The sequence below is a fragment of the Acinonyx jubatus genome, chromosome E1 (assembly GCF_027475565.1).
Source record: "Acinonyx jubatus isolate Ajub_Pintada_27869175 chromosome E1, VMU_Ajub_asm_v1.0, whole genome shotgun sequence".
Classification (NCBI taxonomy): Eukaryota; Metazoa; Chordata; class Mammalia; order Carnivora; family Felidae; genus Acinonyx; species Acinonyx jubatus.
This window is the reverse complement of record NC_069397.1, coordinates 17,726,370-17,750,349: the sequence shown is the minus strand read 5'-3', so window position 1 is coordinate 17,750,349 and position 23,980 is coordinate 17,726,370. Positions and strand designations below refer to the sequence as shown.

The window sequence follows — 23,980 nt, the reverse complement described above, 5'->3', positions numbered from 1 at the left end:
CCCCAGCCCCCACCCCCAAATGGCCCCTTCTGCTGAGTCCTAAGGCACTAGGAAAAGGGTCTCAGAGGTGGGGAGATGCTTGGTAGAGGGAGCACAGGGCCCAGCTGTTTGCGGGAAGGGCACAGAGCAATGATTCATTGATGCGCCTTGTGGGTCCTCTTGTCATGCCTTTTGGGGAATTTCTTTTTTTTACTTTGTTTTTTTAAGTTTATCTATTTTGAGAGAGAGAGAGAGAGAGTGCAAGAGCTGAGGAGGGGGCAGAGAAGAGAGACAGAATCCCAAGTAGGGGATGCCTGAGTGGCTCAGTTGGTTGAACGTCTGACTTTGGCTGAGGTTATGATCTCACGGTTCTTGGGTTCGAGCCCCGCCTCCAGCTCTGCGCTGATCGTGTGGACCCTGCTTGGGATTCTTTTTTTTTTAGTGTTTATTTTTGAGAGAGAGAGAGAGAGAAAGAGAGTGCAAGCGGGGGGAGGGGCAGGGAGAGAGGGAGACACAGAATCCGAAGCAGGCTCCAGGCTCACAAACCTTGAGATCATGACCTGAACCAAGATCAAGATCAAGAGTCAGACGCTTAACCACTTAACCAACCGAACCATCCAGGCACCCCCCTCCTGGGGAATTTCTTACCATCATGTTCCTTACTCAAGTTAGGGAGCAAGGACTCTGCTCTGACTTCCCTTTGACTCCAGGGAAGATCAAGTCTACTTCTTCCATCCCCACCCGTGCCCTCCTACTCTCCAAGGGTGATGGACAGAGGAGAGGTAGTTCAAAGAGCAGAGGGTAGACAGAATGCCCAGATACTGAAATGGTCTTCAGCTAATGTTTTGCCAGGGTTGCACCTCAGGAGTGTGTGTGTGTTTGGGGGTGTGGTTGGGGCTCTGGAGGCCTGAGAATCAGATGTGATTTTCAGCTTTTAGCTATGTGGCACTGGGCAAGACATTTCCCCTCTCTGAGCCTCAATTCTCTCCTCTGAAAAATGGGGTTAATGACCTTGCTCCCCTACTGGGGGTGTACTGATCAATGTTCACCAACCAGCTCTCAAAAAAAAAGAGAGAAGGCTCTGATTTGTAGCGTTTGCTGGTTTCCATGGGTAAATACTTACACGATGGCCAATTTGGGCTCATTGGACTGAACCAGGAGTTGGAAAGAAGTGGGTACAGATGACCCTTGCAAACCCATAGTAGGTGTCGCCAGCACACCTAACTGCCTGTTAGCCTCTAGGGCAACAGGTGAATGAAATGAGATAACAGATACAGATACAAGTGCTTGGTAAGCCGCAGAGTGCTTTATAAATATAGAGTTGTGAGAATGCTCGTCCACACAGTCGAAGGGACCTCAGGGCACAGTCCACCATTGAGAGTCCAGGCCTGGCTCCAGTCCAGGAAGGGGGCAAGCTGTGGGGTGGGGAAGCCTACCCTAAGTGAGAGGGTCATGGGAGGGGAGCTCCTGGGATCTGGGAAAGGAGGAGAGCAGACTGGACTTCCCACACTGGTTTGCTGATATTTGCAAATACACATCCCATCATGCTTCTTGGAACAGAAGCAGATAGGACAGAGGTTAGACTTCAGTGAAAAATCGCCTCTGGGGACGCCTGGATGGCTCAGTCAGTTAAGCGTCCGACTTCAGTTCAGGTCATGATCTCATGGTTCATGGGTTCGAGCCCCGTGTCAGGCTCTGTGCTGACAGCTCTGAGCCTGGAGCATGCTTTGGATTCTGTCTCTGTCTCTCTCTCTCTTTCCCTGCCCCTCTCCACTTACATCTCTCTTTCTCAAAAAATGAATAAACATTAAAAAAAAAAATTCCCTCTGAATGCAGTTGCAAGCCTCAGGACACTGGAGCCATTAGCAAAGCCTCCTGAGGGATCCAAAGCAATAGAGTAACGCCCTTGCCTCCCACCTTCCCTGGGAGTTTCTATAGGCACTAGCTCTACCACAGGGGAAGAGCTGGAATGATCTCTGAGGCCGGAGAATCAAGCGGAGGGAAGTTTAGCCTCTGCCAATGCAGGAGGATGAAGTCATGGAGACCTAGGTGGGAGGCAGGAAAGAGGAGTTCCCTCTGTTCTCCTTCCCCCACCCCACCCCCAGCTCATGCTTTAAATTAACTCTGTCCCACTGCTAATTATTAATAATAGCTATTCTTTATTGAGCATGTACTATGCATTAAGCGATTTACAAGCAATATTTCATCTAATCCTCCAGAGAGGTACGTATTATTAGCCCTCTTTTACAGATGAGGAAACTGAGGCCCAAGGAAGGAGGTTAAGCAACTGGCTCAACCAAAGTCCCACAGTTACTGGACTCAAACCCCATCCTGACTCTAGAGCTTCTGAACCAGATCGTCCAACTTCAGGGGCAATGCTGGTTACCCCAGGGAGGGGTCAGGGACCAAGGCAGCTTCATCCCTCTCCCCACAACGAGCTCTTCCCTGTGCTGGACAAGAGCGTCCCATATACACCCATCAGAGCCCCACTGCTCAGCCCCTGAGGCAGGAGGGCCCTTTTGAATGCAGTTGGTAGAGACTGTGTGGTCTTAGGCAAGTCACCTAACCTCTTCTCTGGGCCTCCTTTCCTTATTCGTAAAACAGAGCTTGGGCTGAGACAACCAAGGGGGTGCCACTGAATCGGGAGTCGTCACTTATAAAACCAACCCAGAGGAAGCCCCACACCGAGGACCATTCGAGGGCTTCTGCATCCTCCGCGCAAATAGAGGGGTGGGCCTCTAGCTCTCTACTCGCGCCTTAGTTTTAATCCTGTCCCTGGGGGCCTGGAGGTGGAGGGTGAGGGGTGGGGTGGGGAGGTATAAAAGTCACGGCTGTAAACTAAAGCATTCAGTCAGGGCGTCTGAGATGCAGGAAGTCAGACAGGGCTACAGATAATGTCCGGGGACATAGAGGCTTGTATAAGGATGGGGGTGAGGCAGCTGTGGCCGCAGGGCTCCTCCTGGGAAGGCCGGACCCTCAGCAGGAGGCGCGGCCCGGGCTGCGGCTCCGAGAGGCCTCCTCAGGTTCATGTCTCAGAAGAGCAAGGGCAGCCGCCAACTGGGGCTCATTAGCCCATGTCCCCAAGCCTGCCAGGCCTAAATTTGAGACCATCGGGAAGCTAGGGTCTGGGGTCAGAGGCCACAGCCACATCTGACATAGGTCCTTGAGCATGTTCTATGTGCCGGGCATCTTACACGCATCGTCTCTCTTAAGCTTCATGACAGCAACCCTGTGAGGTAGGTCCTCGTGCTCCATTTATCAGAGGAGCAAGATGCAAAGAGTTACACAGGTACACAACTGGGGCTCAAACTCAGGCCAGACAGACCAAATCTACCCCCCTTGCTGTCGTAACCATGCACAATTCTGCCTCTGGAGAAGGGGGTGACCACCACCAGTTACAAGCCTGAGACCTGGGGGGGGGGGGGGGCGGGGGGAGGGGGCAGGAGAGGCAGGGAGAGCCCGGGGGCCTTGCCTCTGGAGGTGCTGGAGAACAGCTTGGGAAGGCGGCTCTGGGCCAGATCCAGGCGTGGCAGGCAGGCCCCAGCTGTCCCAGAGCTATCCGGCGAGCAGCGGCCAGGCCTGCGGTCATGCGGAGCCAGAGATGGACTGCCCGGCACCTTGGGCCCCATGCCTGCTCCCCTGTGGTGTCCAGTTACGGCAAGCTCGGCGCTTCCCTGGTCACGCCACATTTAGCATTGCCGAGTGAGAGGGTGCCCGGACACGGAGAAGGGGCGGCAGAGACTCTTGAAGGGGAGGGAGAGCCTCCCACCAGGCCCCCACCTGGACCCCAGCTAGTAGCCTCCTCTGTCACTGATCCCCTGAGGGACTTGGGGCAAGTGCCCTCCCTTCCTAATCCCCATTACCCCCAATCAAAGAAAGGAGGTAGTTTATTCCCCAAAGGTGTGCCAACCCTAGGCTGGGCACCACGGGGCCACCAGGGCCATCCCTCCCTCCCAGAGTTCCCAGGAGATCATGGCCTGGGAAATGAAGTTATCCTGATCTTCCTGGTAGAGGTCTTGGACGGGAGGGGTAAGTGTAAACCTCACACGTTTCTTGTTGCTTGGCCCACACCCACTCTGACCCCCACCAAATGATGAAACCGTAAGAGTACAGCCTCCAGAGTCGAACAGATCTGGGTTCAAATCCTTAATATTTTGTAATGTTTATTTTTGCGAGAGAGAGAGAGAGAGAGCAGGGGAGGGGCAGAGAGAGAGAGAGAGAGGGAGACACAGAATCTGAAGCAGGCTCCAGGCTCTGGGCTGTCAGCACAAAGCCGGACACGGAGCTCGAATTCATGGACCGCAAATCATGACTTGAGCCAAAGTTGGACGCTTAACCGACTGAGCCACCCAGGCGCCCCTGGGTTCGAATCCTTACTCTAGTAAGGATTAGCTATGTGATTTGGGCAAGTCAGGTAACCCTTCTGAGCCTCAGTTTCCGTATCTGTAGAGCGAGGGTAATGATGTACCTTCCTGACAAGTTTGTTCTGAGAAACCAGTGAGAAAATTCTCCAAACTGTTTACGCAGCAGCCAGCCCAGAGCAGGTCCTCAGCAAATGGCAGCCTTTATCGGAGACTACTTGGCAAAGAGGAGGACATTCAAAAAGAAATGCCCTTTGCAGGTGGTGGAGAAGGAAAGCAAAGAGCTGAGGATGATAATAGTAAGGCCGTACTGATAATGATATTAATAACGAGAGCTGGCATCTACTGAGCACTTACAATATGGTAGGCACTGTTAAATTCTTCCTATGCGTGATTTCATTTACTACAGCATCTCCATGCGGGAGGCCCTACCTCCCTCCGTGTTTTGTAAATGATGGGGTTCAAGCTCAGAGAGCTTCCCTGACACAGCGAGCAAGGAAAGGCTTGGAACTGAGTCCTCTCAAACTCTTGGGCTGTGCCGGGGAAAAAGTGCTATAATTCTAGAAGGTCTGAGCAGAAAGGGCCCTCCGCTATCATCCAGTACAAGCCCCTAGTTTTTCAAATGGTGAAACCAAAGCTCAGAAAGGGCGGTGGCCTGGGGCACCTGGCTGGCTCGGTCTGTAGAGAATGTGACTCTTGATCTCAGAGCTGTGAGTTCGAGCCCCACGCTGGGTGTAGAGATTATTTAAAAATAAAATATTTTAAAAGGGGGGGAGGGGCAGTAGCCTGCACAAGGTCACAGGTACGAGATGCAGTTTGGAGGAGGTAGGAGAAAACAGCACTGGCCCGTCACTGCACATTGGGCCAGTGGCTACAGCCCGGCATCATGCCAGGCTCACAGGGCCACCAGGCAACCGGGTCACCTCAAGTCCCCGGTGGCACTTGACACTTTCAGGGTCATGCCAGCCCCTGAAATGGCACCACAGGCCCAGCCTCTACCGAGGGCTGGGTCACCTGCAGCGTGAGGGTCACTCCCACCCTCCGCCTGGGCTTGACCCACTCTCTCCAGCTCCCCTTCTCTCAGGACCACCTGCTTGCTCAGCCACTGAGCAGAGACTGCTTGTCACAGTCACCTAGCCCAGTCCCGCGCTGGGGAGACAGGGGCCGGAGGCAGGGTCTCCATCTGCCACTGAGCCCCAGAGCAGCCAACTCTCCTTCCTGGGACTGTGGGGGTGGGGGGTTTCCTACCTGGTGTGTTTTGTTCCGTCTCCACCAGTCTTCTCTCTGTGCTTTCTTCCTCTGCCTCTCGTTTATCTGCTTCTTTCTGTCTCTGATGTTCTCTCACTTTGTCTGTTTATCCGCCTGTCTATCTGTCTGTGTCTCACCAGATGTCTGGTGGGAGTCAGGGTCCCAGCCCAGGGAGGGGGTGGGTGGGGAGGTGGTGAACTTGGGGTCGGTCACCGCAGGACCCTGGTCCTCACTCTCATCACAGCCGGCTTTCTTCGAGGCCAGGACCGGGTGATGGTGTCGCTACTCCCGCCACAGTCTGACGCCACGCTGCCCGGCCCCGCCAGACTGGAGGGCGAGCCCCAGGGGGACCTCATGCAGGCGCCGGGCCTTCCAGGCTCTCCTGCCCCACAGAACGTGAGTATCTGGCACCTAGGCCCCACCCCCAGAGCCCTCCCAGGGTCTGCCTTGTCCCTTCCACCTGCGAACGAGTACCCAGTGACTCCAAGATCCAGAAGTGTTCGATAGAGGCCTCTGGTTCTCCCTTCCATCTGGGGCTTTCCCGGGGCAAGGCTGTATATATCCATCTGACTCAGGGCACCTCAGATCTAAGAGCAGCGTACCCTCACAGACGAGGGCTTCCAAAAGCAGGCTATGTCTCCTCCATCGTTTGGGATCCCCCAGAGCTCAGCCACAGACCCCTTTACCCTAGCACAGGGCAGGGTCCTGGTCCAGAATCCACTCACAGGCTCTCTACCCTCTGTCCACCCCAGAAGCTTGCCGGCTTCAGCTGCTCATCATTTGTACCCGACGGCCCCCCAGAGAGGGCATCCTCACTGCCCCCACAGAGTCCCAGTGTCGCGTCACCTGGCCCTGAGCAAGTCCACTGCCCAGCCGGCCCTGGCCCGGGCCCCTTCCGGCTCTCACCCTCAGACAAGTTCCCCAGCTTCGGCTTTGAGGAGGGCCCAGCAAGCAGCCCTGGGCGCTTCCTCAAGGGCGGCCATGGGCCTTTCCACCCATACAAGCGGCATTTCCATGAAGACGTCTTCCCTGAGGCCCAGACCGCCCTGGCCCTCGATGGACACTCCTTTAAGACCCCGGGGGCACTGGAGACCTTCGAGGAGATCCCCGTGGATGTGGGGGAGGCTGAGGCCTTCCTGCCTGGCTTCTCGGCAGAGGCCTGGTGCAATGGACTCCCCTACCCCAGCCAGGAGCACAGCCCCCAAGTCCTGGTGAGTACCAGTGGCCACTGGGCATCCCACCTACTCCTGTCCTAGTTCCCAGAAGCCCTGAGATCAAACTCCGCCTTCCCTTTCCAGACTTTTCCACTCAGGGTCAGTTTATGCCAGAGAAGCGGCAAGTTCAGAAAGTTGGGGTCTCGGCTTCATTCTGGCCTCCAGGTCAGCTGGGGAGGGGATGCTGACCTGGCCTGGCATGGAGAGGGCAAGGTGGGGGAGATCAGGCTAAGGAAGCTGGCAGCTTCCCAGAGGCTCCTGAGTCAGGATTCCAGTGTGTGACTTCTCTGTTTGCCTAAGTGTCAAGAATCCCCAGCCAGACCTACCCGCCCATATGCAAATGTGAGAAGGAAAACACATTCCAGACGTCAAGAGAAAGGGTTTGGGGATAAGCCACGGAGCACAATGTTCTCCTTTCTAGCATCAGCATAGAGTCTTGAGAGAGGGCTTAAGTCTTCTCAAAGGACTTTCCAGGCCCCATTCTTTGCCCACAATGGGGCCTGGGTATATTCATAGAAATACCTTGAAAGCACCTTGGAAGGTCAACCAACATATCCCTTTCACTGCCATACCCACAAGCTGTATGATCTTGGGCTAGTTACTTAACCTCTCTGGTCCTCATCTGAAAAGTATGGTTACGAGGACCTGCCTTATAGGCTTGTTGCCTTGGGCAGAGGAAATCTAAAGGGAGGTTTGGAGATCCCTGAGATAGTGAGCACTGAGTGGCCTCAGCCTGGGTTGAGCCTTCTCCAGATGCCCACCAGCTCTCCTCACCTCTTGCTTTCTAACAGGCTCCCATTCCATCCCCAAGCCACCCCCAACAAAGCCTGATTCCTAGACTTGGAAGATAGAGAAGGGCTTGGGTACCTACCAGCTGTGGTCAAGTCAAGAGCCTTGGTTCTGGGGCCCTTTGATGGCTTTTCCTCAGGCCCACTGAACACGACAGCAACTCGTGATGAGGACACCATCATGTTAGCTTCTGCCTCCCAAATGTCCACTCAATGCCAGCCCCTGCTTGCTGTGCCAGATCTTTTCTTTCAAGTGGTCCATTTAATCCTCACAACAACCCTCTAAAGACTCCTCACTACCCTCGTTTTGTAGGTGAAGAAATTGAGGTTCCATAGAGGCCAAGTGACTTGCCCAAGGTGTCTCTTGGCCTGTGAGGCTGAGATTTGAGGCCACTCCCTTACTCCCTGCACAGTGGAGAGGAGCTCAGGCCCAGAGAACCAGCTAGCTGGTCGATTCACTGGGTGACCTTGGACACGTCACTTCCCCTCAGTGGGCTCAGCCCCATCATCTTCCAAATGAGGAGGTTGGACATAGTGCTCTTGGCCCTTCCAGGCCTGAGATTCTATGATTATGGCTATCTCTGCATCAGCAACCCCAGGGCACATCCAGAAAGAGCTAACCGTTGAATTTGACCCTCTGGGCCCAGATGCTGGCTCCCAAGGCCCCTGATAACCCAGGAAGAGTGGTCCACCTCCTCCTGGCCTGGTTCGCCTTCCAGGACTAGCTGTGCACGCTTTCTGGCCCTACTCAGGGTAGAGATTGTGCTAGACTCTGGGGGCTCCCTGTGGAGCTCACAACCCCTGGGAAGCCAGAGTCTGGCCAGCACCACTGGCAGCAGCTCAAGACAGGTTCCTGTGCCGGGGTTGAAAGTGTGCCATGGGGCTCAAGCAGACCAGCTGCTTTGAGTTGAGGGTGGCCAGAAGATAGAGTGGAGAGGACTCACTAGCCCCCTCCAAAGAGCCTGCTGGAGCTCCCTTAGGCTTTGCCGAGGAGGAAGTACAGAGCTTGGGGTCATGAGCCGGACCAACCTGTCTGGCCACTTCCTGTGCTCCCCTAAATATGGCTCTGCGATGGGAATCCTAGAGCAGTGGCCTTTTCCAGATGTCCTTCACAGACCCGCTCTGAGAGGCTAGCAGCTCTGAACGCAAGCAGGCCCCAAACCAGGCTTGATGAGTGGACTCATACACTGTATCCTTGTGCCATTCCAGGGAGGTCTCTGACCCTACCCACCCTCACTGTGACCCAACTCCTCTGGACAGCCCAGCCTCTGCCTCTTACCTGAAGTGAGGTGGGGTGTGGGGGGTGGCAAGTGCTGTCGACTCCGGCCCCAGCTCCACCACTAACTTGCTGAGCTCCCTCAGGAAAACCCCTGACCTTCTCTGTCCTCTCTTTGTTCTCTAGGAATAAGCTTTGGGGGAGGCAGAGTAGAGGCTGCATTTGTGTTAAGTTTCAAGCCACAGAAGAGCGGGAGGAAGAAAACTAAGGCCCAGCCTGGTCATCTGTTTTTTCTTCCAGCAGGGATCAGAAGTCAAGGTCAAGCCCTCAGCTTTGGAGACTGGTCCTGGGATGTACTGTTACCAGCCCCCCTTGCAGCACATGTACTGTCCCTCCCAGCCCCCCTTCCACCAGGTGGGTCAGGGACACGTGGGCATGCTTCTTCCCTGGGGCCTCAGGATATTATGTGGTATGAGGTGGGCAGGCATGTGTTGTGGGTGTGCACACCTGGATGGGCAGATGGAGGCAGCAGGACCCTGGACCTCGGGCCAGGCCACCGGGGCTGGGGGGACAGGGGTTCATGGGGAAGGAAGGAAGCCATTGCCCTTCTCTAGGAGTAGGTGGGGTTCCTCTGAGAGTCTCTGAAAAGCGAATGGGGCCTATCGTGGGACAGGGCCCAGATGTGAACCAAAAGGGGAGGGAGGAGGAGGGCCAAAGACAGGGGCAGAGAGAAAAGGGTTATGTGGGGTGACACACAAGACGGAGCAGAAAGAAAACAATGGGCTCCCGTCTGGGTCAGCCACTGTCTCGCTATGTAACCTTGGCTCCAAACTTCCCTTTCACCTCAATAGGGTGGGACCGGGTATGGAGTTAGGCGGCCTTCCCACCTGGAGGGCTCCAAGACCCCCTCATCTTTGGTCCTTCCCCCCCTTCCCCACCCCACTGCCCAGCCTCCGCGATTTGGACCTGTATAGGATGCCAAGTACTTGTCCCACATTGGCATGGGATGCAGGCTTTTAAAAAGAGGCAGAAAAGAGCGCCAGAGCAGCCAGGCAGCTCCCAGGAGTCGCTGGGCAAGACGGAGCAAGTGACTGCCCAGCGCCCCAGCTCCATCCACCTGCAGCCTGGCACTGAGACAGGCCCTGCCTGTGGAGCAGGTTCTACTCCCAGCTCTTTGGCTTTGGCCCTGATCTTGGCCAAGCCAGGAAGGCAGGCACGTGGGGGTGAGTGGGGAGGTGGTCAGACTGCTTGCTTTGTGGGGGGAAAGAAAGAGACGGAGGGAAGCCGAGGGAGCACATGAGGGGTCACCCTCGCTGCCATGAGGAGCCTAGCTGGAGAGGCTAAAGCCATCCTGAGGCTCAAGGTCTGGCCCCGGGTAGGGGGTGTCCCTGAGGCAGCCTAGACCATCAAGGACTGAGCCACAGCATGGTTCAGGGGCTGCCAGACCTTAAATGGCCTCACCATGCCCAGCCTTGCTTTGATGCTTTCTGCATTCCGCACCCCCCTCCAACAAGATGGCCGCACCCAGGCCTTTATGGAGCCTGCACAGAGGGTGACTCAGGCACTAAGTGTCTCTCGGGTGACCTGGAAAGAGCACTTCAGCCTGGAGCAGATGGGGGAGTCAGAGTCTCCCACCCCCATGGCCCCCATAAAACACCACCCCTGGCACCGCAGCCACTCCCTTTGCCGTAAAACCACCTCCTACCCCCACCGGCCCACCACCATGACCTGCCCTTTCAAAGAGCCACTGAAACTCATAAAAGGTGGCAGTGCCCAGCAAACGAACGCCCAGGCTGGACACCCTGCTTCCGGCCCAGCCGTTCCGGGAAATTCCAGGGGAGGCCTGGAGGCTCTCACACTCTCTAGCCCCGCCAGGCTGCTCTCCCATCACCATGGCAACCAGAGCACCTAGATGGCAGGAGAGGAAGGAAGCCAGGAGTGGGGGGGGAAGCTTTGAGGGCTCTGAGACCCCGAATTTGGGAACGTGGATCACCTCAGAGCCCCTCAGATGTCCACACCCTTCGCCAGGCCCCTCAGATCGTTCTGCTATTGGAGCCCATGACCAGGGAGAGAAGAGTCTGGCTTCAGCTCCCTCTCTGGATGTATATGAATGGGGCGGGGAGGGGATCACCCCCACCTTGGGAAAGACTGGTTACCATGGCAACCATTCTGCCCCCTTTGACCTCTACAGTACTCACCAGGTGGCGGCAGCTACCCCATACCATACCTGGGCTCCTCACACTATCCTTACCAGCGGATCGCACCCCAGGCCAGCACCGACGGGCACCAGCCTCTCTTCCCAAAACCCATCTACTCCTACAGGTATGTTTCCCAGCACCCCTGTGGTGGAAGGGAGTGGGTGAGAGGAAGAGTGGAGAAGCTGAGGCATGGAATCCTCAAGGTATAAGGTGATGCCAGAGGAGGGAAGTCATACCCCGCGGGTTTCTAGAGGATGTGAAACCTCAGGCAAGCTATCTGACCTCTCTGAGCCTGTTTATTCATCTGTTTAAAAAAAAAAAAAAGTGGGGGGGGCGGGGACAGCAATATTCAGGGCTTTGGAAGGATTAAGTGAGAGAATATGCCTGGCACATTGCAGGGGCAGGGGCTCAAGGAACCTCAGTTCCCTCCCTTACTATCCAACATTCAGTGTGCAATTGGCTGAGGGCTGACTGGTAATGACAACTTCCATTTAATGAGTGCCTTCTATGTTCTAGGCATCATCCTTAATCGTCACAACTCTGAGGTAGCTATTACATTTTTTTTTACTTCAAAGCTGAGGAAACTGAGGCTCAGAGAGGTTAAGGCACTCACCCAAGGTCACATAGCTAGTGAATGGCCAAGCCAGGATTACAACCCAGGGCTCTCAAGATTCCACAAGACCCTCATATAGCCGTAATTCCTGGCTTCAGCGGACGCGTCCTCACCCTTTCTCTTTCCAACCTCATAGAGCCTCTCACCTAAATCTGCGGCAGGTTCCTCCCTCAACCACTCTTGCCGGGGCAGGTGGGGTGGTGCCGGGGAGACTCCCAGCCTGCTCCCAAGTTCAAACTCAAGGCTTTCTCTGCCTTCAGCATCCTCATCTTCATGGCCCTTAAGAACAGTAAAACTGGGAGCCTTCCTGTCAGCGAGATCTACAATTTCATGACGGAGCACTTTCCTTACTTCAAGGTGAGCCCAAGATCCACCCCATTCCCGCCATCCCCAGGTCCTGGGCAGGCCAGGCCTCTCTGGAGCCAGAGGCTTCCGTTGGAAGGTGGAACAAGGGTTAGAACGAAAGCCAGGAGAGGGTTTGCCCCACTTCCTCCACGCTTCCCCTGGTCTCCATGTCAAAAGGTCAGACTTCCGCGTAAGGAGCAGAGAGCTCAAGTCACTCACACAAGGTTACACAGCAGGCTGGAGTCAGTCCTTAGGCTGCTGGAAAGTGGACATGTCCGTCCTGACAGGCTTCCAGAAACATCCACCTACCCCAAGTGGGGAGAGACACCTTGGGAAGAAATGAGAGCCTTTCCCCACCCCTGCCCCCAGGCTGCTGTAGGGCTAAAGGAATTTGGGTAAGAGCTAGCCAGCCAAGGTGGCATGGGATGCTGGGACCACAGGACCCATTGCCTTCCAGGGAGAGATTAAGATCTGCCCCTGTGGGCGGCAGGCTCAGCTACAGTTCTGCCAGAAAGCGGGGTGTGGGCTTCACAGTCTTCGAGAGTTCCAGGGAACTGAGTGGCTTACCTGTACAGTATCTAGGTCCTGTCACCCACTCAAGGGGCTTCTGAGGGCTCTACCAGACTCCCTCCGTAGAGGCAGGACAGACGTCCTTCTCTCCAGAGGGGCAAACACATCAGAAAGGGTGATCCACCTGCTCAATGTCACACAGCAGGGGGAGCCGTTGTTGCCTCAAGCTGTTTGGTTTCACACATCTGCCCACCCCACCCCACCCCCCGCCCCCAGACCCTCCAGCATAGACCTCTTCTTCCAGGGTGGGTGCAGGGGAGACCAGAGTTTGTGTGTGAGGAATGCCTTCTCCAAGGTCTACATCCTGGGGGATACAGTCCCATCCGCTAACCGGACAGCAGGCAGGAGCTGAGGCCCGGGTCCAGAGCTCATCTCCATCTGCCAGTAGGTGATCCCTGGCTTCACTGGCTTCCCAATGGTCCTGCCTGGGGATAATTAGAAGCTGATATTCAGACAAGTTTATACTTGCTGCCTTGCCATCAAATGAGCGGGCAAGATGGCCAGAGTGGTCTGGCCGGGAATGGCAAAGTGTGGTCATCTGCCAGAGATTCTGGGAGAGAAAGGAAGAGCGGGGAGAGTGGTCTCTGGGATTTGAGAAGCATCAAAGCCAGTATCCAGGGCTGCCCCTGTATCCCAATCGGTCTGGAGACCAAACTCTTCCTAATCCCTGTAGATCTGGAGGGCCTTCTCTAGGGCTTCCAGGGGCCAGGCTAGAGAGAGGGAATTGAGGGCCCTGCCCTGTTCCTCTCAGCCATTCCTCCCTGCCAACTCCCAGCCTGGCCCCCAGCCCCTCCCTGCATCTCATCTTCCTGGCTTAATTATTTTTCCTGGGAGCTGTGTAATCCCTGTTTTATGGGGCTGAAGAGTGAAGAGGTCTAACAGCTTTTTTTTTGTTGTTGTTTTTGGTTCTAGTTGTTGTTCTTAGCCAGTTGCATCACCCCCTCACTCCCGAGTTTACATTTGACTTCAGAGAGAAAGCATCTGTGAGGCTGGGACGGGCCCCGGTGGTGAAGCCAGCCCTATAGGGTGACCTGGGCAGGGCCCTTAATGAGGGGACAGGGCTGGAGTCAGCTCTGTCACTGCCTCCTGTGTGATCTAGGGCCAGGCCCTTTCTTCCCTGGACCTCAGTTTCCCAATCTGTAAAATGGTCAGGTTGGACCAGTTGGCGCATACATTCCTTCCAACTCTGACGGATCCCCTCTGACCTGCCCAAGGAATTAGTTCAAAGATCCTCTGCCCCCTTTATCTCTCACTCTCCATTTGAAGGTCATGTTTCTGGGCAAGAACAAGGTGGACCCTGGGGTGCATAGCACTCATGCCCAAGGCAGCTGAGGTGGGTGTCCTGTAACCCCATGAGTCAGGGATGTGGGACCGGGGAAGTGTCCATCCACTGGACATAATTGCTAGTGCTGACCATCCCTCTTCCAAACAGGAAGTGGCTGGGGTGGGGGCTGTCCTGGCATCCCAAAGTCACAGATTTATGGGCCCATAAAAGGGCCCAGTGCCCATTAACTCTGCCCATCAGGCGACACAACCTCGACTCTTAGTAGGGACAGTCGTGGGAGTTGAAGGCAAATCCCCAGCTGGCTGGTCTGGTGGCTCCAGAATCCTCCCTTATGACCCTGGGATCCTTGGGGGTCATCTCAACCAGCCCCCTGTCCCAGGCCAGCTGCCCCTGACAAAGGCTCCCGCAGCTCCTGCCAGCAACTTGCCGTGACGCTGGCATCAGGACCCAGTTCTGCTGGGCGTGATTCAGCCTGGCTGCTCCCTGGGGCAAGTGAGCCGGGGAGGAGGGAGTGGCCGCCCCTCATTAACCAGAAACTGCAAGCTGAAAGGGAAAAGGGACCAGGGACTAAGGGCATAGGGGCCCCGCTGGCTGGAGCAGATGTCCTGCCCATAGTTGGCCCCTGCTGGGCCCGGGACCGTCACAGAGGCTGGAACAGAGCTGGAGGTGGGGAGGATGGGGGTGCCCACTGGCACCCCCGCCACCGCCTCTCACCCAACTGAGTCAGCCTAATGGTTTTTACAACCCTCCCTGAGCACAATTACCGCACTGGTGGCATGACCGGGCCTCCTAATGGGTGTTTATTCTGTTGGCACGAGCACCCCCACTCCTCACCTGAGGGCTGGCCTCCCCACCAGGGCACGCCCCCCCCCCCGGGCACACTCATGTGAACACTCACACCCACACACGCATGCAATCATGAGTAACCCCACACACCCTGAGAGACTTTCTCACACACACATCCTTACGCTCAAGGGAATTCGCGGCCCACCAACCCAAGAGAAGGCTCACACCAGGGAGACATATTCAGGGACACTCGCATGCGCGTATGCAGAGCCAATCTCTCCCTCTCTCCCTCCGTCACCAAAACCCAGGTATTCAGGCCACATGTGTGCAACGTGTGCACACAGTCAAATACAACCTCACCCCTCTTTCTTTGCTTCTGAGTTTGCCCCAGCAGGGATGAGGCAGACCCAGGAAAGGAACGTTCCATAGCTTCCTCCTAATTCCAAAACTGGCATCCAAGACCTGAGTAGTGAGTTCCCCGTCCACAGAGGGGTCCCAGCATGGGCCCGAGGACCCAACTCCAGATAGGGAACGGGCCCTCCCTTTATGAATCACTTCAAGAATCCTCTGAAGGGTCGCCAGAGGTGGGAGCGGGATGAAGGCAGATTTTAAGCGAAAATAGTTTGCAGTCAAGATTCCTGCCCACCACGGAAGGGGGTGCCAAGCATGGGCTGAGCGCCGAGGAGGATGACAAGCTCCAAACGGGTGGCAGTTCTGTGCCCAGAGGGAGCAGGAAGAGTTTCCCGGAGCCCAGACCCCGCCCTGGCTACTTGACCCCGGCCTGAATTCTTGTCTTGCTCTGCTCCGGCAGACGGCGCCCGACGGCTGGAAGAATTCTGTTCGCCACAACCTGTCTCTCAACAAGTGCTTTGAGAAGGTGGAGAACAAATCAGGAAGTTCCTCTCGCAAGGGCTGTCTGTGGGCCCTCAATCCGGCCAAAATCGACAAGATGCAGGAAGAGCTACAGAAGTGGAAGAGGAAAGACCCTATTGCTGTCCGCAAGAGCATGGCCAAGCCAGGTGGGAGGCCAATGGGTAATGCAAGGGAGCGGGGGAGGGCCTGGCATACCCACTAGCAGACAGAGAGGGAGGGAGGGAGGCTAAATAGGTTGAGCAAAGCGAACCTGTTAGTAAGGGGAGGGCCTGAGCGGTTCCAAGGCTGGGGAGGGATTGTGGGGAAAGGGAGGTCTCATGATGTCCCTCTCTCTTGGGTCTTTTTAGAAGAGCTGGACAGCCTCATTGGAGAGAAGAGGGAGAAGCTGGGCCCCCCACTGCTGGGCTGCCCAGCCCCCGGGCTGGCAGGCTCAGGCCCCATCCGGCCCCTGGCACCTCCAGTTGGGCTCTCCCAGCCACTGCATTCAATCCACCCAGCCCCAGGCCCCATTCCTGGCAAGAACCCCCTGCAGGACCTACTTGGAGGACACGTGCCCTCCTGCTACGGGCAGACATATTCACACCTCTCACCCGGCCTGGCCCCTCCTGGACCTCCGCAGCCATTGTTCCCACAGCCAGATGGGCACCTTGAGCTGCGGGCCCAGCCAGGCACCCCCCAGGACTCGCCTCTGCCTGCCAACACCCCGCCCAGTCACAGCGCCAAGCTGCTGGCTGAGCCTTCCCCGGCCAGGACCATGCATGACACCCTGCTGCCAGACGGAGACCTTGGCACTGACCTGGATGCCATCAACCCCTCTCTCACCGACTTTGACTTCCAGGGTGAGCTGGGGGTGGGAAAGGGAAGGTGGGACAGGACTGGAGAGGTACGTCCGCAGCACGGCCCATCCCCTCCAAGTCTCCAGGCTGCAGCCCGGAGCTGCCAGGCTTCTGGTCAGTTGAAGCAGACAAGTCTCGAGCTGGCGAGGGATGCCAAGGGGCAAAGAGGAAGGTCCTTGCCTCCACCTCCCTCCTCCTGGTGCCCCTGAACATGTTCCGACTGACCCCGTCATCAAACCACCCTCAGCTCTGGGTAGGTGGGGAAGAGCCCAAGTTCCATTCCATATTGACAGTGAGCAGATGACAGTCGGAACATTCCCCAGAAGCAGTTGCATTTTCTCAGAGTTCATCTTTTAATACAGAAGGAGGAAAGAGCTCTTCCCCCAGGAAGAATGTAAGGCCTCAGAACGAGGCCAGTCCCGGAGAGCTTTGGGGACAGGAGTCTGCGGAGAGGTTCTGTCTATTCCATTCCACCTTGCCTGCTCCACCTCTGCTCACGGCCAAGCCCAACCGTTCTAATCTAAACTTCAGTGCATGCCCAGGCCCTGGTCCCGGCCACAGGACATTTGGAGGAGGGTGCTGACCCAGGCCTCAGACCTTCTGGGCGCACCGGGTTGGGGGCATCCACAAGCAGGTGGAGACAGCTGGCCCTCACAGAGCTCCCAGTCCTGTGGGGAGACAGCCCAGGTCTTGGGAAGCTCATTAGAAACATACAGCTAGATCCTCAGCCCTGTCCAGAAGTGGGAGTCTCAGAGGAAGCCGTAGACATGTGGGCTCCCATAGACACCCATCTGAGCCCCTAGTAACAATCAGGCATCGTGTGAGTTGCTTTACCTGTGCTCTGTCATTTGGGCCTTTAAAGAAGGAGCGACCGTTAAACCCATTTCACAAAAGCACGCTGAGGTTACGTAACTTACTGAAGGTCACTTAGCTAGAAAGAAGGAGAGTTAGGATTGGAACCCAAGCAGCCAAGTTCAGTCCAGGGTTTAGTCCGGCCGCCTTCCTCCATCCCCGCAGCCCCGATACCCAGGCCAGGCCCTGGCCTGCCGTGACGGTGACGCACGCAGGACACACAACACCAAGAGGAGGTGGGGGGCAGCATTGTCTCCTCCCCAGAGTCAGTGTTCCCGGCTCCGCTCCTCTCCCTTGGGCCCGCAGTGGAGGAGGCCCAGAGAGCCGAGCCCAGCCACCTCATCAGGTCCTGCAGTGCATTGTTGTTAGATCCTTAGCCTTGGCTGTGTAACCACCTTCCTCGGGAGCCTGGGCAGGAGCCAGGGGGAAGAGTTCCAGGGGCTCCCTCTGCAGGCTCGCTCCAGAGTGCGCAGCGTTAGGTATCAGCCCTTCCAATAGGCAACTCTCAAGTCCTTGACTCCTCCACTCTCCCTCCCCTGACCTCCAAAAAACAGAGCCCCAGAGATCATTTAGGCTACAGCAGAGGAATCTGAGAGTTCCGGCAACTGCCTGGGGTCACACAGCAAGTGCCAAGGGGCTGCTCCCCAGCCAAGGTTACCCCAATCCTGTTCTCTTTAGCATGTGAGAGCCATGGGGTCAAGGGAACAGACAGGGCTCGCTCCTTTGCACCTCCCAGTGACACCTGTTCTCTCCACCACCTAGGAAACCTGTGGGAACAGCTGAAGGATGACAGCTTGGCCCTTGATCCCTTGGTACTGGTGACCTCGTCCCCGACATCATCTTCAATGCCACCACCTCCGCCACCACCCCATTGCTTCCCACCTGGGCCCTGTCTGGCAGAGACAGGCAGTGGGAGTGGCGACGTGGCACCATCAGGCAGTGGAGGCTCCGGGGCTTTGGGTGACCTGCACCTCACCACCCTCTACTCGGCCTTCATGGAGCTGGAGCCCACACCCCCCACGGCCCCCGCTGGCCCCTCTGTGTACCTCAGCCCCAGCTCCAAGCCCATGGCCCTCGCGTGAGCCACACCCAGAAGCCTTTATGTGGCCTGGAAGTCCCAGCTGGCCGCCCACGTCGGGCTCACCTTAAAGGTCAAGGAAGGAAAACCATCCCTGCCCCCTGTGCCACTAAGCCAACTGTTTGTTAGCTGGCAGCCGGGGGATGAAGAAGACACCACCCACGATGCTGCCCCTCACACATTTCCGCCAGCTGAGCGAGCCAGCTCCTCACTCAGGGTCCCTGAAGACCCAGTGTCTGGGAAAAAAAAAAACCAAAAACACTCTCCTTAGCTCACACTCATCCCCACTTAAGCGCTTCTGCGTTAATGTGTACATGCATATGCACCACACACACACACACACACACACACACACACAGTCTTTCAGACATACACCCACCCACATACCTTCTACCCAGAGGAATCAGAATTACACCACTGAGAGCCTGGCTGCTCCATTCCTGGGGCAGCTGAGAGCTGAGGGCTCAGGGTCCTCATGCCAGGCCCAAGACCACCCTGAAGCCCTATTCTGATGTCCACATTTTCTGCAGGCTTGGCCCCTCCTAGCATGTTCTCTCCCAGAAGCCCCCTGTATTTATTCTCCCAACTTCATCCCAGCAGCCTGTCAAGGAGGAGTAGGGATGGGGCCTCTCCCCAAGTTGTCTGTGGGTCCCCCACTGGCTGAGTAGCAGCCCCCACTCTGCCAGGCTCTGCCCATCCTCAGTAAACACTCTGTCCGACCTCCCCCAGAAGGACACACAGGAGGGGCAGCGTCCACCCCAGGACCAAACTGAGCCCAATTCTGACACAAAGTGTTTGGAAAAGTCCTTGCCCTTGGAAACTTAAAAGTGTCCTCTCTTCCCAGCCCTGGGTGCAGGAAGGGCCCCTCCAGATCACTACAATCTCACCCCTTCTGTAAGAAATTCATGTAGTTTAGGTCCCAACTTACTAATTACTTCCAACCGTCCCGGGCAGTCTCTTCCTTTCAGGGAAGGGAAGCCTGATGCAGGCTGGCAGGGTGGGGGGTGAGCACCCACGCTCCCCTCTCTCTGACTGCTTGGCAGACCCAGGATGTCCCTGGAGCTAGGGGGTGTGTCCAGGCTGCCCGCCATGCCCTACCGGAGAGCCCAACCCACACCAAGTGGGAGCTTCTGCCTACCCTGGAGGCCTGGGGGTGACAAGAACCCCCAGAGGTTTTCCTGGGCTCAGTTAGGCACAAGCAGATCCTGGATGGCCTGCCATTATCCCCTGACCTGGAACAATAAAGCAAATGCCTTGTAGTCTTGGCTCCCGAGGCTTCATTTCTGGATTTCCCCTCCCTGGACAGAAAGGCCAGGCCTCACTAATTGTCGATGCCCTGGGTTTGTGTTGTCACCCTGACTCTCGTTCTTTGCTGTCAAGTTCCCAAATCTAAACAGTGAGACATTTAGGAGGACTTCCTGATCAGCCTGGGGAGGATGAGAGGGCAGGACAGTGGGGCCTCTTCCCAGAAGAACCGCCAAAAGGATGCAAGGAAGCAGCTGACCTGCCCACAAGGAGGAAGAGGATTCCCTCCCCCTACACCCCGTCCTACTGCGATCGCTTCCCTCCTCGAACGCTCCCATCTCCTCACACAAGAAGGGGTCACTTCCCCATCCAGCCTGTGCCTTCTTGCCACCATCTTTCCCTGGCTGGAGCTCTGGGTTCCACAGGTGACATGAATGGAGCACAGTCTGGTTCTGTTCACACTGCTGGCCCTGGACGGTGATCTCTGGAGGGTAAGGGGCCCCCTCAGTCACACTTCAGACTCACCTCCCAGGTGCCACCTTGGTGGGCTGCTGTCACCAAAGGACAGCCTAAGAGGAAGCCCCACGCTCTGACTGAACAGGGACAGGATAGGTGTGGGAGACAAAAGCACATACATGAACCTCAAGGCTTGGAAACTTCTTCCAGGAGCCAGGCAGCACCACTTGCTTGCCCCAGAGGACAGCTCTGTAGAGATACCATAATAGAGCCCCATCCCACAGCGGCACCCTCCCTAAGAGGCTCTAAGCCTGTGTCCAGGACGGCAAGGATAGGGTGCCGAGTGCGGGGAGGCATGGCCAGCCGGTGCACCTGCCCCAGCCCAGCCCTGGCTGTGAAGGAAAGGGGTGAATCCCCCTACTCTACACTTCCATCCTAGGTGGTAAGCAGAGGACATCTCCAGAGGTACTCAGACCTTTGTCCCATGGGCCCCTTTAGCACACCTACTAGTGAGCTGGGAACCACCCGAGTAAGGCAGGTGGCAAACAGGATCTGGGGTCTTGTGTTTGTTTTTGTTTGGAACCAGACTGGCCCTTCTTTTAAACCTGGGCTGTAGCTACTCTGAGCTGAGCAGCACACTCCCATTCATATGCTGCCCCCTGCTGGTCACCTCACACGAACCGTTCACTCATTTGAGCTGAGTGGATGTAGGGTCTGGAAGCGCCCCGTTTGCCGGGAGTTAACTTTTTTTTTTTTTTTTTTTTGCCCAGGGGCGGGGGGGAGGGGGGTTGCTAAACATACAGGTTCTAAAACTGGTTAGAATTCATGGGTTTATCAAATTGGATGAAAAAATTATACCTTCATTTTCATTCATCTCTACCTCAAATGTAGTATTTCCCTCAATTACAAATGTCCACAACAAACCACAATAGCTTTAGTGGAATCTGTGACTTTGTCATATAAGGTAGAGAAATCACAGATTAGAAATCACAGGTGTTTTCATGTTATATTACAGGTATTGCAGAATAGATATATAGATTTCTATTATATAGTGTGTTGTGTTTAGGATTGCCATATATTTTGTACTCATAAAAAAAAAAACAAAAAACAATCCTTATTGTCTGTAGGCTTCAGCAGACGATAACAAAGGGGTCTGTGACACACAGAAAGGTAAAGCACCCTTGCTTTAGTTGCAGGGTGACGAGGGATGGAGGGTGGCTCTTAAGGGGAGGGGCCAGGAGAGGGAAGGCACTAGGGACTTGAGATAGCAACTCTTCACCAACTGGAAGGGAAGCATCTTAATACCTTGCGGTGGGTTTGGCAGCCCCAACGTGCTTCACCCAGACCAGCCTGGGTCGGCATGAATGGTGGGTCTCTTGGGCTTTCTTGCTCAAGCCAGTAATGGGGTTCCCATGACATTCCTGAAGAGTCAAAACAAAGAATTCTGGCCCACTTCAGAGAAATGGAATCTGAGGCCCAGCCCTGGCAGGGTCAACAGCTCATCAACATCAGAGCCAGGACTAGACCCACCCCCACCCTATCTTCTCCCTCCTTCTTCTTCCTGGGGATCCTCTAGGTTCCTCGGGAAAGTGCCAGGAACCGAGTGCAGAACCAAATGCCAGGAACCATTAGCAGCAGGACCAGTGCCAGAGACAAGAAGGCTTAAAAGGAGGCAGGGGGCCAAGACTTCTCTCATCTGAGCTCCTCCAGGCCCTCTCAGGGTAAGTGCTAAACTGCTACCCGTGTCAGGGATGAGGACCGCAGCCCAATCCAGAACCTCAACCCAGATCGACTTAGCAGGCACAGTGAAGACTGTTACCAGGGTAGTGGTGGAGAGTCCTCTTTCTAACAGCTGTAGGTCTGAAAGTCCCTCTTGCTTGCTACAGCTTCTCTGTAGCTTTTTAACCCCATCAACAGCACCTCCAACTCCAAATACTTTGTATACTTATACAGCTTCATCTGCAAACCACCCCCCACCCCACCCCAGGCCCCTTCCTCACTTTTGGGACAACTGACAATTCCTGACCACTCACTTCTTGGTAAAAGTCTTTCTTCCCTTAGCTTCTAACATATCCTACTACACAAGAGGCTTCTCTTCCTCCCTGTCTGGCTGCTCTTCCTTTCTCCATCATGGATTCCTCTCCCTTTGCCCTGTTCTCAAACACTCAATGGCCTTGCCTAGGGTTACACACTCCCATTCAGTGACCCTTAGTTGGGAGGTGTGGACTATTGGCATGGAGCACTCCATTGATTGGAGGGCATTTAGCGTTCCTGCCTCCTGCTCACTAAACACCAGTGGTGCCAGTTGGGCGCCCCATAGCTCAGCCACCATTGCAGCCTCTGCAATTGTCTTGTGGCCAATGACCTCCAAGGATCACCATCTCCAGCCTGCATTCACCTCCTGGTCTCAGTGCCTGAATTTTCTGTCCTCCCAGTCGCCTCCTTCAAGAAAGCTGTCCCACACCACAGCAGATCTCAACCTGAACTCATCACCTCCCCCTAGCTCCCACCCTGATCCAACTTGGGTTCCCAAGCCCAGTGACAGCACCCCTTCCCACCCCAACATTCAGGCTGTGGACCAGGGCTTCAGCCTCGACTCCTCCCTATCTCCAACCACCTCATCAGCCACCAGCCCCAGAAAGATTCCCTCTTAAAAATCTCAACTTCACCTATCTCTCTCCATCTCTGTGGATATTGATCTAATTCAGGGTCCCTTCAGCGGTCAGTCAAATGACTGCAACACCCTCCTCGGCGGCCCCTGCCCGTAGCATGGTCATCCAGGGACCCCAGAGCCAGACTGCCGGGGTTAGGTTGGACTCCTGATGCCACCACTTAATAGCTATGCAACATTGGCAGGGCATGTTACCCCCTCTAGGCCTGCATTTTCTGTAAAGTGGGCATAATAACAGTGCCTTCCTCACAAATGACTGTGAACATTCCAGCACATATAAAGTGCCCAGCCAGAGGTCTGGCACCCACTATGTGTTGGCTGTTAGTCTCACTCCTTCAGATCCAGCCTTCCGGAGATCATCTGAACAGGTCATTCCCAATTAATCCTTCCCCCTCCCTCAGGAGAAGCCTCACCACCTTTACTACAAGGCACCTGTGTCTTCCTTCCACATCATAAATACCCACCTTCCCAAATGCCCTGGATAAATCTTGCCTCCAAACATTTGCTTTGTGCTGCTTCCTATGCACAAATGCTTACCCCACCTCTTCTGGCCAGTCATGCTGAGCCATTCAAGCACCTGCTGCAATGCTGCCTCCTCCAAGTGTCCTCCTGAGATCTCTCCAAGCAGGACCACTCTTGCTCCCCTGTATGCCCGGTCCATCTTACTCCTGCAAACAAGTATTTGTTCCAGGTCTCACTCATTTTAGAATTCCCAGAGTTCGGGGCACCCGGGTGGCTCAGTTAGTTAAGTGCCCAACTCTAGATTTCGGCTCAGGTCATGATCTCATGGTTCATGAGTTCGAGCCCCACAGCCGGCTCTGTGCTGACAGTGTGGAGCCTGCTTGGGACTCTCTCTCCCTCTCCCCAGCGTGCTAAGTAAATAAATAAACTTAAAAAAAAAAAAAAATAGAATTCCCAGAATTCAGCCCAGGACCCAGTCCCAGCAAGGGCTCCACCAGTCGAATTCCAGCACTTCTAGACTTCTTAGTGGGTTAGGGTTAAAGCCTCAGCCCAGAGAGGGCTGTCACCAGGCATATCTAAATTAGTGGGTGGGAAGAGTAGGGTGTGAGCTCTCCACCTATCTCAGTTCCCCAGTTTCCTCTACTAAGGGAATTAAGAGCTCTTCTGGGTCTGGGTAGTGCTGGGGGCCAGAGGCAATGTTATACGTAGGGCGGCCAGGCCAGGGGCTCCCCAAGGCAGCTGAGGCCAAGGAGATGGCTCCAAACCTTAGCCCAACCTGTGTCCACCTTGAATCTCTGATGAGGGCTACAAACACGAACTAGTAGTCCCAGTGGGCTCTGGGTGAGGGAAGAAGGGGTGGAGAACAAGACCACCTCCCCCACACCTTCCGTCCACCTTAGAGTCG

General features: G+C 55.5%; 1 protein-coding gene across 7 annotated transcripts in view; it reads left to right on the top strand.

The window, feature by feature from the left end:
- The window catches only part of FOXN1 (forkhead box N1), a 28,128-nt gene extending 8,627 nt beyond the window's left edge, over positions 1 to 19,501 (top strand). For 2 of the 7 annotated variants that reach the window (XM_027034499.2, XM_027034496.2), the window contains exons 2-9: positions 5,853 to 5,984; positions 6,341 to 6,799; positions 9,107 to 9,220; positions 10,998 to 11,128; positions 11,878 to 11,974; positions 15,415 to 15,622; positions 15,824 to 16,315; positions 17,927 to 19,501. In XM_027034499.2, coding sequence (XP_026890300.1) covers positions 5,862 to 5,984; positions 6,341 to 6,799; positions 9,107 to 9,220; positions 10,998 to 11,128; positions 11,878 to 11,974; positions 15,415 to 15,622; positions 15,824 to 16,315; positions 17,927 to 18,246 — 1,944 coding nt within the window. In that variant the 5' untranslated portion in view covers positions 5,853 to 5,861 and the 3' untranslated portion in view covers positions 18,247 to 19,501. Of the gene's footprint in view, positions 1 to 5,832; positions 5,985 to 6,340; positions 6,800 to 9,106; positions 9,221 to 10,997; positions 11,129 to 11,877; positions 11,975 to 15,414; positions 15,623 to 15,823; positions 16,316 to 17,926 lie in introns of all 7 variants that reach the window. The other 5 variants (XM_027034497.2, XM_027034498.2, XM_027034500.2 and 2 more) reach the window with 4 other exon arrangements.
- The last annotated feature ends 4,479 nt before the right edge of the window (positions 19,502 to 23,980 follow it).